Source organism: Perca flavescens, chromosome 22, assembly GCF_004354835.1.
Source record: "Perca flavescens isolate YP-PL-M2 chromosome 22, PFLA_1.0, whole genome shotgun sequence".
Taxonomy (NCBI): domain Eukaryota; kingdom Metazoa; phylum Chordata; class Actinopteri; order Perciformes; family Percidae; genus Perca; species Perca flavescens.
In genome coordinates this window covers 22,463,745-22,477,284 of record NC_041352.1, presented here as the reverse complement: position 1 = coordinate 22,477,284, position 13,540 = coordinate 22,463,745, and the positions used below count along the sequence as shown (strand labels likewise).

General features: G+C 39.7%; 1 protein-coding gene across 1 annotated transcript in view; it reads left to right on the top strand.

The window, feature by feature from the left end:
• Positions 1–219: 219 nt before the first annotated feature.
• Positions 220–13,540, top strand: part of LOC114549022 (cadherin-12) — a 62,722-nt gene continuing 49,401 nt past the window's right edge. The window contains exon 1 of the mRNA XM_028569118.1: positions 220–498. Coding sequence (XP_028424919.1) covers positions 253–498 — 246 coding nt within the window. The 5' untranslated portion in view covers positions 220–252. The remainder of the gene's footprint in view (positions 499–13,540) is intronic.

Below are 13,540 nucleotides of genomic sequence, written 5' to 3'. Positions count from 1 at the left end.
ATCATTGATATAGGTAATGCACGTAATGGGGATTCAGCTAAATCAAACTTCTAAACTATGCATTTGTTTCTTTCCTTCAGGTGATGAGGCCATAAATCTCTGAGTGGCATCCTGACAGAGCCAAGAAAACTGCTTTGTGGGCACCGGCACAGCCCCCTCCCCCACCCCCCCACCTCACCCATTCCCCATAACCACCGTCACAAGTCGTTTCAGCGTGGCTCAGCTCTCAGCACTGAACCTCACAGATCGCCAATGCTAACAAGGAACTGCCTGCTGCTGTTCCTCTGGATTCTTGTCGACGAAGGCTCAGTCTCTTGTTTACGTCCACCTACGCCACCACTGGGACGGAGCAGGACGGGGAGGGAGCACGCCAGGAGCTTGGTGGGCCCGATGAGGAATGGGGCAGCTGGATTTCAACGGGTCAAAAGGGGCTGGGTGTGGAACCAGTTTTTTGTACTGGAGGAGTACATGGGGTCAGACCCGCAGTACGTGGGCAAGGTAAAAAGCCTTATTTTCCAGCTTTTTTGTGGTGCGGGAGAAGTCATAAATCACATAGTAAGGAGCTTGGGAGAAATTGAATTGGTGCTAAATGGAGGGAGCGATAGAACCTGAGGGAGATAAAATAGGAGAAAAGGCACAGAAAAGCACGCTAATATAGAGCAAGTTTAAAAGGCCTCTAGTTTCAGATGGGCAATATCAACTACAGACAATATCACAATTGGTTTATTTATTATTGATACATTTATATGAACAGTGTGACCATTTTTGGGTAAGACTGTCAAAATATTACATCTACACTGTACCAACTCTGTTGGCAACTGGGGCAATTTACCGGTTTTCCTGGAACTAAGCCTCACCATTTTACTAATAATGCTCTTGTTGTGAAACTGTCCTTGTTGGTTAGTGTTTTAAGGTATAAATGGTCTCAGGCGTGGGAATCTATACATGCTAATGGAGCTGTGGCAACATTTCTATGTTAGACGAGCCAGACACACAAGACATTAAAGGTGGTGAGAGGATCGATGGCATGGCAGAAATACATTTAAATTACAGTCCTTGTAAAGCTGTCAGAACATCATAGTTATGAGCCAGGGGAGATGCTGACAGCAATAAAAAGACAGCAGAGTGACCGAATAGCCTGAACTGAATTCAGACTGAGATATATGCACATATCCCATCAGACACTCCTTTACGTCCACCTTCAAACCTTGGCCATCTCGGTTTTCAGTGTAGGATATTTTTTTTTGTATTCTCTGCTGTGGCTTAAGACATTCATAAGTAAACTCTGTGGGGGTTTAAGGCTAAAGTTGTAATTTGGCACTCCTGGCTTACATAGGATAATAGTAAGACTGACTTATCTGCCCCAGTGCCACTGCAATCAGCCCTGACAAACCATGCTGTTTGTGGAAGTCTCTGAGGCTAAAAGGCAGGGGGGAGTGGGGGAGGCTGCTATCTGCTACACTTCTAAGTCACTTAATCCTGGGCTGCTGCACTGCTTCAAAATAATTGACTGATTCTTTGCCTTACAGTATGGAAAGCATTTGGAGATGAGATCCTCGGACCTTTGTCGGGCCAATCTTAAGGGAAAGGCTTCGGCTTCAAAATGATTGTAGCTATAACAGGATAAAAGTTAAACAGATAATGCCTGGAGACTGTCCGTTTTTATTTCCCATGTTAACAGGTTAGAGCTTGCGCACCGCCTGTGTGACACGCACGTCTCAGGCGCGGAAAACATGCGCGTGCTAGAAGTAGGACCGACGCCTATTTTTCAAGCGACACGCAAGCGTGTTGGAAGTGTTTCCAGGCAAATAGAATACAAAAAGATGTTTATATGTCATTTTGACACAAATACATTTAATAAATGACATTTTAATGTTTGAAAGTCTCTAGGTTTTGACATAAATGCAGATATAAATTAAAAAAAATAAATAAATAATTATCGATTTTCAAATATTGCACGAAATATTCTGTAGGCTATTTTGCAGTCAATACTGCCGACGTTGTCTTTGCTGTAATCAAATCAGTATATATTTATGTTTAACGTGAAGTATACTACTGCTTGAGTGGAGTTTATCAATGGGAAACACACATGTGTACAGACGAGGCTAGCAGCGCCGCGTCAGACACCTTTCTGGTGTGCACAGACATAGAAAACACCACGCAGCCGCCACACAGGCAGTGTGTAGGAGCCCTTAGTGACATATCTTCCAATGAGTTATCAAGTACCATCACAGAGGCCTGTAAGGGTAACAGTTTTGGTTTCAAGGCACATCAATTAACTCTAATGGACAGTGAGTCCTCGTGCAATGAATGCTTGTCCTATAATACATCAATGCCTAATTGTGGTAATGTATTCAGTCTCGAGTGTAAGCATGATTTCCATTCAGTGACCTGCAGTATTGGGACTACAGTGGCTCAAGTGACTGCTGCTTTCCACTCCGTGGCAGAAGTGCCTGTCTGACCCAAATGTAATGTACATTTACACATACTTACGTGAAAAAGTCGGTCCTGAGTTATTTGCGGATTCAAGGCCTTGTTAGCTGCTATTAAACGCTGAGGTCTCTGGATCAATATAAAGTGTTTTGCCCAGCTTTTAGGTTGGTCTCTATTTTGCCTCACAGTGCAATTAAACTAACAAACGACATTATCCAGAAATGTGTAATTATTCCAACGTTGTGGAAGCCTTGCTGAAATTCTGCATTTTTTTTTTCACCCAAACCTGACCATGTCAGCAACAGGACTGTAATGAATTAGCGCTGACCATTAAAAATAGAACTCACATTGCTAACTAGATGCAGTCATTTTGTCAGTTCTGACAGCATACAGAATGCAAGACAACCACTGAAGGAGGAAAACCACTGGTGATGGGAGTGGAGCTTCACAGTGCCAGTGTTACGGATCAACTGGTTTGGCTATTAACTGGTGATTTTCGCCTGAATGCGCCAGTGGTTGCTTGTAGTGGTGGCAGATGTTTGGAGACAACACGATAACATTTAGTTGTCCTTGTGAATGCCTAATTGTTTCCTTTTTTGATGAAATGTCAAAACATACTCATCCGAGTCTTAGACTGCACTGAATCTATATCAACTATAGGAAGTATTCAGACATATTAATAAGATCCATCACAACTATTATTGTCCAATGCTGCTTGCTCCACTAATCCATTTCACCATGATGCCGCTGTGCAAAACAAAGTCTGCATTGGAGCACACGGTGTGCTTGCAAAACAACATTTTGGGCATCTCAGGACCATCCCGTCCATCAGGTGGTGATGGCGCAGTGGATTCGATTCCTGGGTTCGATTCCCACTGCGATATATTAACCAATGTGTCCCTGAGCAAGACACTTAACCCCTAGTTGCTCTAGAGGCGTACAACATCTGACATATAGTAATGTTAAGTCGCTTTGGATAAAAGAGTCAGCTAAATTACATGTAATCCCACTTCTAATTGCCCATAGTTGATAAAATGTTAAAATCTTTCAGTACAGTGAAATCCAACAACACGCTACATCTTCCAAAATGACCATACTCGGACACCGTCACAACAAGACATGAGGTCAACTTGACATAAAGAAGATAGATTTAGAGCTGCAATATTTAGTTGATTTATTAATTAGTCGAGCGACTAAAATTTGTATCCCCAACTATTACAAAAATAATAATTAAAAGTTGAATCGGTAATGAAAGTAATCGTTAGTTGCACACCTACATAGAACGTAATACATAATTTTGATACAGATTCCCTGTTTTTTTAAATTGTGCACAAGACAAGATACTGAGTGGGAGAATTCACCAGTGACACATCAACTGGTGGACACTTTTCTAAAATCACATCCAAACCAGTTTGGCATTTCTTTACTGCAATTTCAGGTTACTTGACGACTGACGTACACCAATACTGATATAGGCCTAGCTGCACGTTGCATGTCCAACAGGGAAGGACGTAGAAAACGCATCCATCTTTACATGCAGTGGTCTATTTAGGAATAATGAGCGAAAGCAAAGCATTATTTATTTTCTTACAAACAATGTGCCATGTCTGCGTTTCCACTTGTTTTGGTGGTATGGTATGACTACAAAATAAAGAGAGGGAATTTAGACACCAGTTTTATACCATTTAAATGCATGACACTTAATTTGACAAAAAAAACTGAGAAAAAAAACAAAACAAGTAGCAGTAATATATTCATATTGATTTTATGCACACAACACTATAACCTAATATATTTATGCCAGAATTGATATATTCTTGCCTTTTGGTCAGGCAAGTTGAGGTGGCAGACACTTAACATGAAGGGAATGTTGGAAAACCTACAGTTACAGCTGGGAGCTGCCACTTACACTACTTATTTAATCATCCTATTTGCTCCCTAAGGTGGAAATGAGGTCATGACAAGATTCAGCATGGTTTAGCACTATTAGTCGCTACTGCATGCATTAATAAGAAAGCAACTGCTCTGGGGCCTTGCTCAAAAGCAGCTGGACTGTAGTTGTTTAGAAAGGTGGTTACATTTTTACACAATGTCTCAAGTCTCTGGGCCGCTAAGATTTCTCTGTGGAAAATGCAACTAGAAGCTACTTAGAGGGAATCAAATTGACATTTGAAATAGTACAAGGGAGGTATTAATATCACAAAGAACATGTAGTGTAAATAATGATTATTACCTGTTTGAGTTTATTGTGAGGATTCTCTGAGTTAAAAAGCAGCGTCATGTAACTCCCATGTTCCATGACATTAAGAATAAACGGAGACAAATAAACTGTTAATTGGGACTGTCTTCCTCTAGAGTTAAAATAAATATATAAAATCATTCTGTCACTTGAGACACAAAAGACCAACAAACACATCGATTAGAAATCACTTTGAACACAAACATTTCACATTTAATACATGGCTCCATGTTGTGAAACTTCTGACAATCTCCTGTTGACAACCACATTATTGCAGATTAGCAATTAAAGCCCAGAAGGCTTAAGGGGGTGAATGTAACAACCTTGTGAGCTCACAATTAGATAATGCTGAGCAGTGATTATCTGCAAGAAAAATCTGCCATTAGGGGTGTGGCTGTATATCAGTATATCAAGCCGAGCTGCTTCCTCTCACTCTCTATTAAACTCTCCGCTGAGTTCAGCAGTTCTTTTTCCCCTCTCCATTTGAACATAATGGTCATGAATTGCTGGTCGACATATTTTCCCTAGAATTATAGTAATGTGTCAACATATCAGAATCCACTTTAAAAAAAAAAAAAAAAAAAAAAAAAAAAAAAAAAAAAAAGTCATTCATGGAGCATGAAAAATATAATGACCACTTACTACCGGTAGAGGTGTAATCAAAAGCAACACATCTCTCAGGCTTGCAATCACTAACAATGCTGAGATTGTTACAATTTCGTGTTGACAACATAGCATACAGTGTGTCACTAGAGTGTAAGTCAATAGATACAAAAACTTGGTTTGTATAGAGTCCTATCCTTGGCTATATCATTGATAAGGGATTGGACCTACGTAAGGTACAACCTGGTCTCTAGATTCTCAGTCCATTTAAAAAGAATAATACCTGCACATCACGGAGACTCCACTGTGTTACCTCCCACAGAGAGCGACACCAGACACAACTAGGGCAGGGAATCTCTGAAAAATGTTCAATACTGGTACCCATACCAATACAGTGACTTTGATACCGGTTCCTAAACGATAATTTTCTCGATACTAATTTCATAATCCAAATTCAATTCAAAATTCAATTTTAACAAAAACAAATGTACACAAGGGCACACGTGTTTTTAAATTCATTTTCCAGCCCCTGCTACGTGAGCCCCATCTGGGTGTAACAGAGTTTTTCTCGGCGTGTCTCTATGACGTGTAACGTTAGACAGCCAATCACCAGCATTATTAGTTCTTGGTAGAAGCATGCTGCATGCCTGTTAGCTCACTGTAGATAACATTTGCTCCTTAGTTATTGAAATTTGGTATTGAATGATTTTGATGGCATTTTTCGATACTCAATACTGCCTAAGTAAGGACCGCCTAAGGGCCGTTTTACATTCGCCGCAGCCGAGCTCGAATGAAACGTCAAAATGACGTAGATCTCGCCGGCGCGCCAGGATTTTGAGTGCGTGACCACAAGGGGTGCATCACTATTTTTGTCAGCGGCGCGTGACAAAGCGGAAACAGGAAGCATGAACGAGCTCGAGGGCAACCAGATACCAGGACTCTCAGAGTGACTGAAAGTCTCTCTTGTAAACTTACTTAAGGAGTTCTTTTAAGGCGAATGAAAGGATTGATCCGACCAAGTAGGTCATTGAATCAAATCGAAGCATTGATGCTGCTGCCAGTTCTTCTTCTTCTAGTCCGTAGAAATAGCAAAATCAGTAGCTTTTCCTAATTAGCGCCACCTCTGTTCAGGAGAGGACTGCAACTAGTGTCGTGGCCACCACACCCAAGTATAAACTGTTACGGCGCTCCCATGACGTCACACTGGAGCTCGACAGGTCGGCTGCGGCGAGTATACCCCACGTTTAAAAAAGCACTGAATTTGGTACCCAGCCCAAAACAACCATGTTTTAAATTTTAAACGAGTCATAGGAACATGATAGCAAGGCAATGTCTCGAAAAAAGGGGACTAAACTAATCATACTCTTGGCAAGAAAATGCAGTAAGTGAATAAGTTCCATGAATATTACTCACCAACGCTATTAAGTTTAGAAAGCAAAACTCATACCCATAACAGCACATGAACTGAAGGTTAAGGACAAATCAAATCAATTTAGATAAAGTCACGCTAATGACCTATAAAAAAGGAAAGTCTCAGTACCCTTTATTGCAAAAGTGAGCATGCGATGGAATGCAGTGGCATGCTCCAATGCCCAGTTTCTCACACATGCAGACAAAAGGTCGCTCATTTAAATACAAGTCAATAACCACTTTTGCTGGAAAGGGCAGCCCCGCTTCTCCTACAACTTGTTTATTCCCTTGCTTCCTGCCAGAGAAGGAATGACCATCCTTTTTATTGATGGCTCTTCCTCTCTGTCCCACCCCACACCTGGCTGAGATTTATTACTGAGGTGGAGCCCTCAATTTAATCTTTCAATGAGGGCCTATAAGGAGGACATGAAAACCGTTTCAACAAGACTTATGCACTCGGTCCAACAAAAGAGAGATTCCATCATTTGACCATGTGGAATTTACCAGCCTTGCTATTGATAGCGTGTTACACGCCGTTAAATATGGTTCAGTTTGAAAGGCTTTGGAATTTAGCTGTAAAACGCATGAAAACCTGATGCGGCCTATATAAAAAGCAGCAAAGCTGTTTACGCACTATGGTGATGATAGCCACTGTTGTTAAATACTTCAGTGGGGTTGACTGCAAAGGCAGCAGTAAATTAACATTGGCTCCAAAATCGCAGGCTTCATAACTTGATTGCTTTGCACTGTTGAGTGCAGAGGTCTATTCAGTGACCTACAGGAAAGCAAGGAGACACGCAGAGCCCGAGCAAAGTGGCAAACGATCTTGTTGATCCATCCATGATATTCGTGCAACATGTCCGACGTCGTCACTGATTTTCTGACAACAATACTGCAATCACTGAAACGGGGAAGACAGCACACAATAGCTATATCAGCATAGACTCTTGTCTCTATTGTTAATACAGTGTTTTAATAGGAATTATACTTAAATGGAATATATGTTAGAATGCTGGTAAAGAAACTGCAGTATATGTGTGGCTTATGTAACAACAAAAGTGTATTTAACACTCTCCTATTAAAAATGCTCATACATGTTCTTGTCCCAACATGTATCTAGAAATGTGTTGCCAAGTAATTCACTGTCATATGCAAAGTAATTTGAAAGGATTGCTCTCCTAAAGGGTAGGCATGAGGTGTGCCAGTGATTCAGTCGCTCGTTAGAACATATTAAGAGGTTGAGGGCATTTACATGATGAATGTTGCGGGAAATTCTGAAAACATCTGAAATAAAAAGCTAATGATACCATTCATCTGTCCTGCCAAAGTAATACATTTCATACATTTTGCCCTCATGGGTAATGGACTTTCCTCCTGAATAGCCTGGATCATATTTCCAAACGGTGTGCTAATGCCCCAATCAGTATCACTTACTACTGTGGTCAACATTGTCCATTTCTTCCTTGACGTTGATGGGCAATATTGTTGCGATTCTGTGTCGAAAATTGCATTCTGCATGTTGTATCAATATCACTCTATTGTTTAATCAAGTGTGATATGAGATATGGGAATCGAGCCTTAACCGCAGTAGATTAGATCAATAACAAACATGTACATGAATGTGATATGTCAAAAATAATTCTTACACCATGTTATCCGCTATGCAACAGATAACCTCACATGAAAACATTTTTGCAAACAATGTTTGATAAAGCTGCTTCTTATTGAATCTTATTTAGTTCCTCAGATTGTTGACCTCTGGTAGGTTACAGTTTTATTAACAACCATGTTTATGGGTTTTGATTAATGCCCGTCTATAACCGCAGGTTAGATATGCGGAGCGCTGAATTTGAATGGCGCTAATACAGCTACAGAGTTGACCGCAAGTCAACAGCTTTTACCTGTTGTCACACACCCTAGGCTATATCTGTCAATCTATCCCATTTGGTCCTTCTTTCCTCCCTCTCCTTCTCTCTCGCATAACACAAGCACACACATCAACACATTTTCTGTGGTTGCATATCTATATATCAGTGTAGCCTCCTGTGTGTGTGCGCAGTTTTCCCTCCGTCCTCATTACCTGACTGAGGCATGACACAACCCAGATAGCAAGCTCCAAGCTGTCAGCGGCAAAGAAATGGCTCGCAAGCCAATATCGATCAGCTATAATAAGCTTGCATTTGACAGTGTATTTTTTTTTTCTTCTTTTTCCTATCAGCAGCTCACCAGTACACTGACTACCTGCGGAAACTTACCACGGAACCAGCAGTCATGCTGTGGTATGACATGGCACCAGCCTGACAATGCACAAACTTTGAGCCACCTATAACATACCAATATGACAACATACTGCCACTCTGCCATCACACTACTGGGTTGGTAGGGCAGTGGTTGAATGTTTGTTGGACTGAAGGGTAGTTTTAGACCTATTAACGAATAGTAGCATACAAATAAATTCAAGACAGCAGTACGGCCAGGGGTGCATACAAAGCACCAATGAATATAGAATGATTTACGCTGATTAACAGCACATAGAATGAATTCTGATGGGAGTTATGTAGTATATGCCCTGGTTTTGCTTCAAGCTTAACCCACTGTTAAAAATGGATCAGGATCAATTTATTCCCAAGGTATAATAAATATGCAGTAAATGTCCCGAGATATATTGCTCCTTCAACGAGGTGCAAGACAAGACGCATGCACGTTTGACAAGAAGGAGAGGTTAGCAGAAAAGCGGTCGTTTTGGCTCACGTTGCTGCTTAATTCAAGATTTGATTGGCTGTATCGAAATAGGGTATCCATTTAAGTATCTAGGTTAGGCCTGCACGATAAATCGTTAAGAAATTGCGATCTCGAGTCACCCCTGTTCACGACTTAACTTTTAAATGACTGATTTTTTTTTTTTCTTCTCTCTCCTTTAATTAATTTATTGCATATATTGACATTAACAGGTTTTAATTATGTAAAGACATGTTCAAGGAGTTCAGATAGAGCCTGTATCAGGGCCATATTTAGTTCAATGTGTTATGTCACTATTTTTGGTAGCCTACTGTACTTAAATGGCCAGTATGTACTTTATTTTCTTTATTCATTGAAGCCTCTATGTTTACAGGCTTGTGGGGATGAGCAATGTGCTATAGGTGCCAAACAAAATCTATGTTTGGTACTGCCAATTTGTTTTGTCATGATTCATGTGTGCAATAAACATTACGCTTTGTGAGAAAACAATCGTGGCAGAGAATCGTGATATCAAGTCTAAGCTTTAAAAAAAAAAAAAAAAAAAAAAAAACGTGATTCATATTTTCCCCCAAATCGTGCAGGCCTAATCCATGTCGAATTGTTGCAAAACTAGGGAGTGCCAACATGCAACCAAAACATACAATTCTCCCTTTAGATTTCTTATTTGTTCACAGGAGTACACGGGACAAGTGCTTTACAGAGCAGATATCATTGTTGTTGCAGAGAAGGAGAAGAAAAAAAAAAGCTATTTAATATCAGTTAGAATTTACATGACATAATCCACACAGATGTTTAACTGCCATTGAAGAAGAGAAAAAAAAAAGTACATTCTAAACCTTTTCAGAAGGTTACTGATATGTGAATGCACTTACTGGTGCAAGGTTGCTGGGCTATTTAAGCAACAATGTTGGGTTTGCTATCAGCAAAGAGTTGTGGCTTCCATATGCGTTCCTGAGAGGAGCTCTGCATAATCCTGGGCACAGAAATCCAATTACAGCATTTTACCCAACGGTTGGTTACATTCTCCTCTGAAATCCCTCAAATTAATCAATATGTGCGTTTACTACATAGCCAATGAGGGACCATGTGCTGCAAATCCTGAAAGTGCCAGGGAACACCACTTTCTCTCAAAGCCAAGAATTCCCTGTATAGCACAATCTAGGATCCTAAGTATGTGACTATTCCACAACCAGTACAGATGAGCTATGAGCCATCATTCTTCTCATTTGTACCATTAGTTCAGTAGCTTCAGTCAATAGAAGTATTTTTCACAAATAGGAGATGAGTAATGTGCCTGCCAATATTTGTTTTGACAACGCTGCTGATGCACTGGCTGGCCATCTGCATTGCCTCAACTGTTCCAGACAGGGCAAAAGATGGCCTAATGGTTAGAGAGAACATTATGGAAATTATAGGGCACAGCTTTTAATCCTACAGTGTTGCATGTCCATAAACAAAAGCCATAAATCCTGCCAAAAATTAAGTGTCTTAAGCAAGACTCTGAACAGCTACGTGATCACTGAAACAGCCGTTTCAAAAAAGCATTAACGGACTGTCTAAAATGTAAATGTTTTACAGTCTTGGAAAGAATTGTGAACACAGAGAGAGAAAAATAACAAAAGGCTAACATATTTACTCAAACAGATGGTGCAAGTTTGGATGGTAACAAATCTTTCAGTTCCTCACACTGTTTCTCTTTATAGCTGCATCCCATTTCAACTGGTACGCTGAGCAGAGAATCTTGCTAATTTTGCATATCATGAAAAATGGAGTGTAAAGACAGACATTCTCACCATAATATGGGCGCAAATGATCATACTCTCTATGAGCCACCAGCCGCTTATTTAGTCCCTTCAAATACCTAAGTAAAAAGGTTATCAGCCATCATTTGAATTCTGCCCACATAGACTCTTTTGTTGATGTGTGTGTTATAAATTGGAAACAACTGAAAAGGAATGGACAATTTTTTCCTCTTTAGTAAAATTACCTCTTGTCTTTTGACATACGGTTACGACGAGTTGTGGCTGTGATTCTGCCTCTTGTCTATTGAGCCCGATGGGTGATTTGAAGTTTAAAAGAAGCCTTTGTCTGCCTCCCTATTAATGAATCTTTTTATATAATTGATTACCATTGTTAGAGTAATGGTATTTTTAATTAATATCAGTCAACTTTCACTTATAATTAACGAGGCAATGTGCCTATTCTTTTTATATTTTCATTTGCATTTCTTTCTCATCTTTAATTGTGCAGTTCTGAATCAATTTGCAGGTGCCTCTCCTGGGTACTTGTATTGAGTAAACTGCATATGTGAAAAATATTAATTGTTCTTCAAAAAAGACAACCAAATATAAACACCCCATTAATCATAAATACAAAGTGATAATTTATTCAATAGTACTCAAAATGATGGAGTCTGCCCACATTACAGAGTAGATTAATCCAGCTTCAGTTAATTTAAGTATGTTGAACAGTTCGTACAGCTCGCTGAGTTATATCATATAGTAATTAGTATTTACATGGTAATGGTAACGTGATGTAAACTATCACACACACATCTAAACAATATTATGTAACCCATTACAACTGCCCTGCAACAGATAAGCTTACAATGCTTACTTTTTTGGGAGTGTGTCCTGAAAGATGTTTAGCACAAGTGATGCTGTGGATCACGTGAGTGGATTGCAAAAGATAACAGGAATCACCAATAATAGGTAACAAGATGGATAATAAATGAACAGAGACACAACACAGCTTCTCTTGTTGCAGGATCCCCTGTTATGATCTGATGAAAACATAGGGTAGTAGAATAGCACAGTGTTTTATTAAAAGACTGGCAAACCTGGAAGCACACATTTCTGCGGAGCACCTGAGGGCAACAACACTCTTTAGCATACTGTCGACAGCCAAATCGCCCACAAGAAATAGCCTAGTTCCCTTTCATTTGGCTAAATTGAAATGCAACTGTTGGATAATTGCTTTTTGTCTGCATTGTCTATGGCTACAAAGCCCAATCCATACCCTAGTGTAGTGCATTTTGCAAGTTTTGAAACGTTTCAGATAAAAACACTAATAGCACTCCAGTTCACTTTTGTTGTCAAGGGTACAGACATGACATTTCACACAACCACACAGTTACAGATAACTATGATAATTACTGCTCTAATAAGCACTTCCCAATTTTTTCCTGATTGAGCACTTCAATTAGAGGGGAGGTTCTCTGTCTGTCCAGTTCATTTTTCAGGAGACTGTAACCATTACCCAACAAAACCAGATACAAAAAAAACAGTAAGCAACCATTGTCAATAACACTGCCACAGGCATGCATATGCACACACACGCAAGCTAGTGATACAGTGACCAAAATAATGGCACAGTGGCCTAAATCCAATAATCATTGAAAACAGAATAGAAAAGAATGGATGTAGGCATGTCAACAGAAGACATGTTGGAGTTACCTGTGCTGCTGTCCCTTACCAAAACCATAACAGTATTCATTTCCAACTTGCTATCAAAGCTACTTTAATCAAAACACCTGCAACTACATATAACAAGAAAATGATGACAAGCCAAAAGAATTGCCTAAATCACTTCATAGTTCATTGTTTTAAAACCCCAGGCGTTGGGCTAATTAATTATTATTGAACCCCACCTATGTTTTAGCGACATACCATGTCTCACAATGATAAATCCACAACCATTACAGCTCCACCTATTTCCCCAATTTGTCTGATGACATGGCCTGACAAATAAATGCCCATGACTAATTAGACAATTTAATAGAAACGATTAATCCACAAAATAAAAATCTATCAACAATCCCACAGCAGGTGGAACAAAAAACCAGGACATGTGTATGCAAATAGGTAATTGGGTGGTACAGCAACCAACACCTGTGTAATGCAGCACAGAATAGAATTTAAAATAAAAAAAAATAAAGTGTGTCGAGTCTGCACTCCAGTCCATAATTCCATCTGTGTGCTAAGTAATCAAAGTATCCCTATATACTTCCATACATACCAAATGTTTGTTTCTAAGATTCACAACATGTTATGAAAGATGCTCAGTGTATAGAAGACATATACAATCATACATTGCGAAGATTTGTGATCAGCAAAA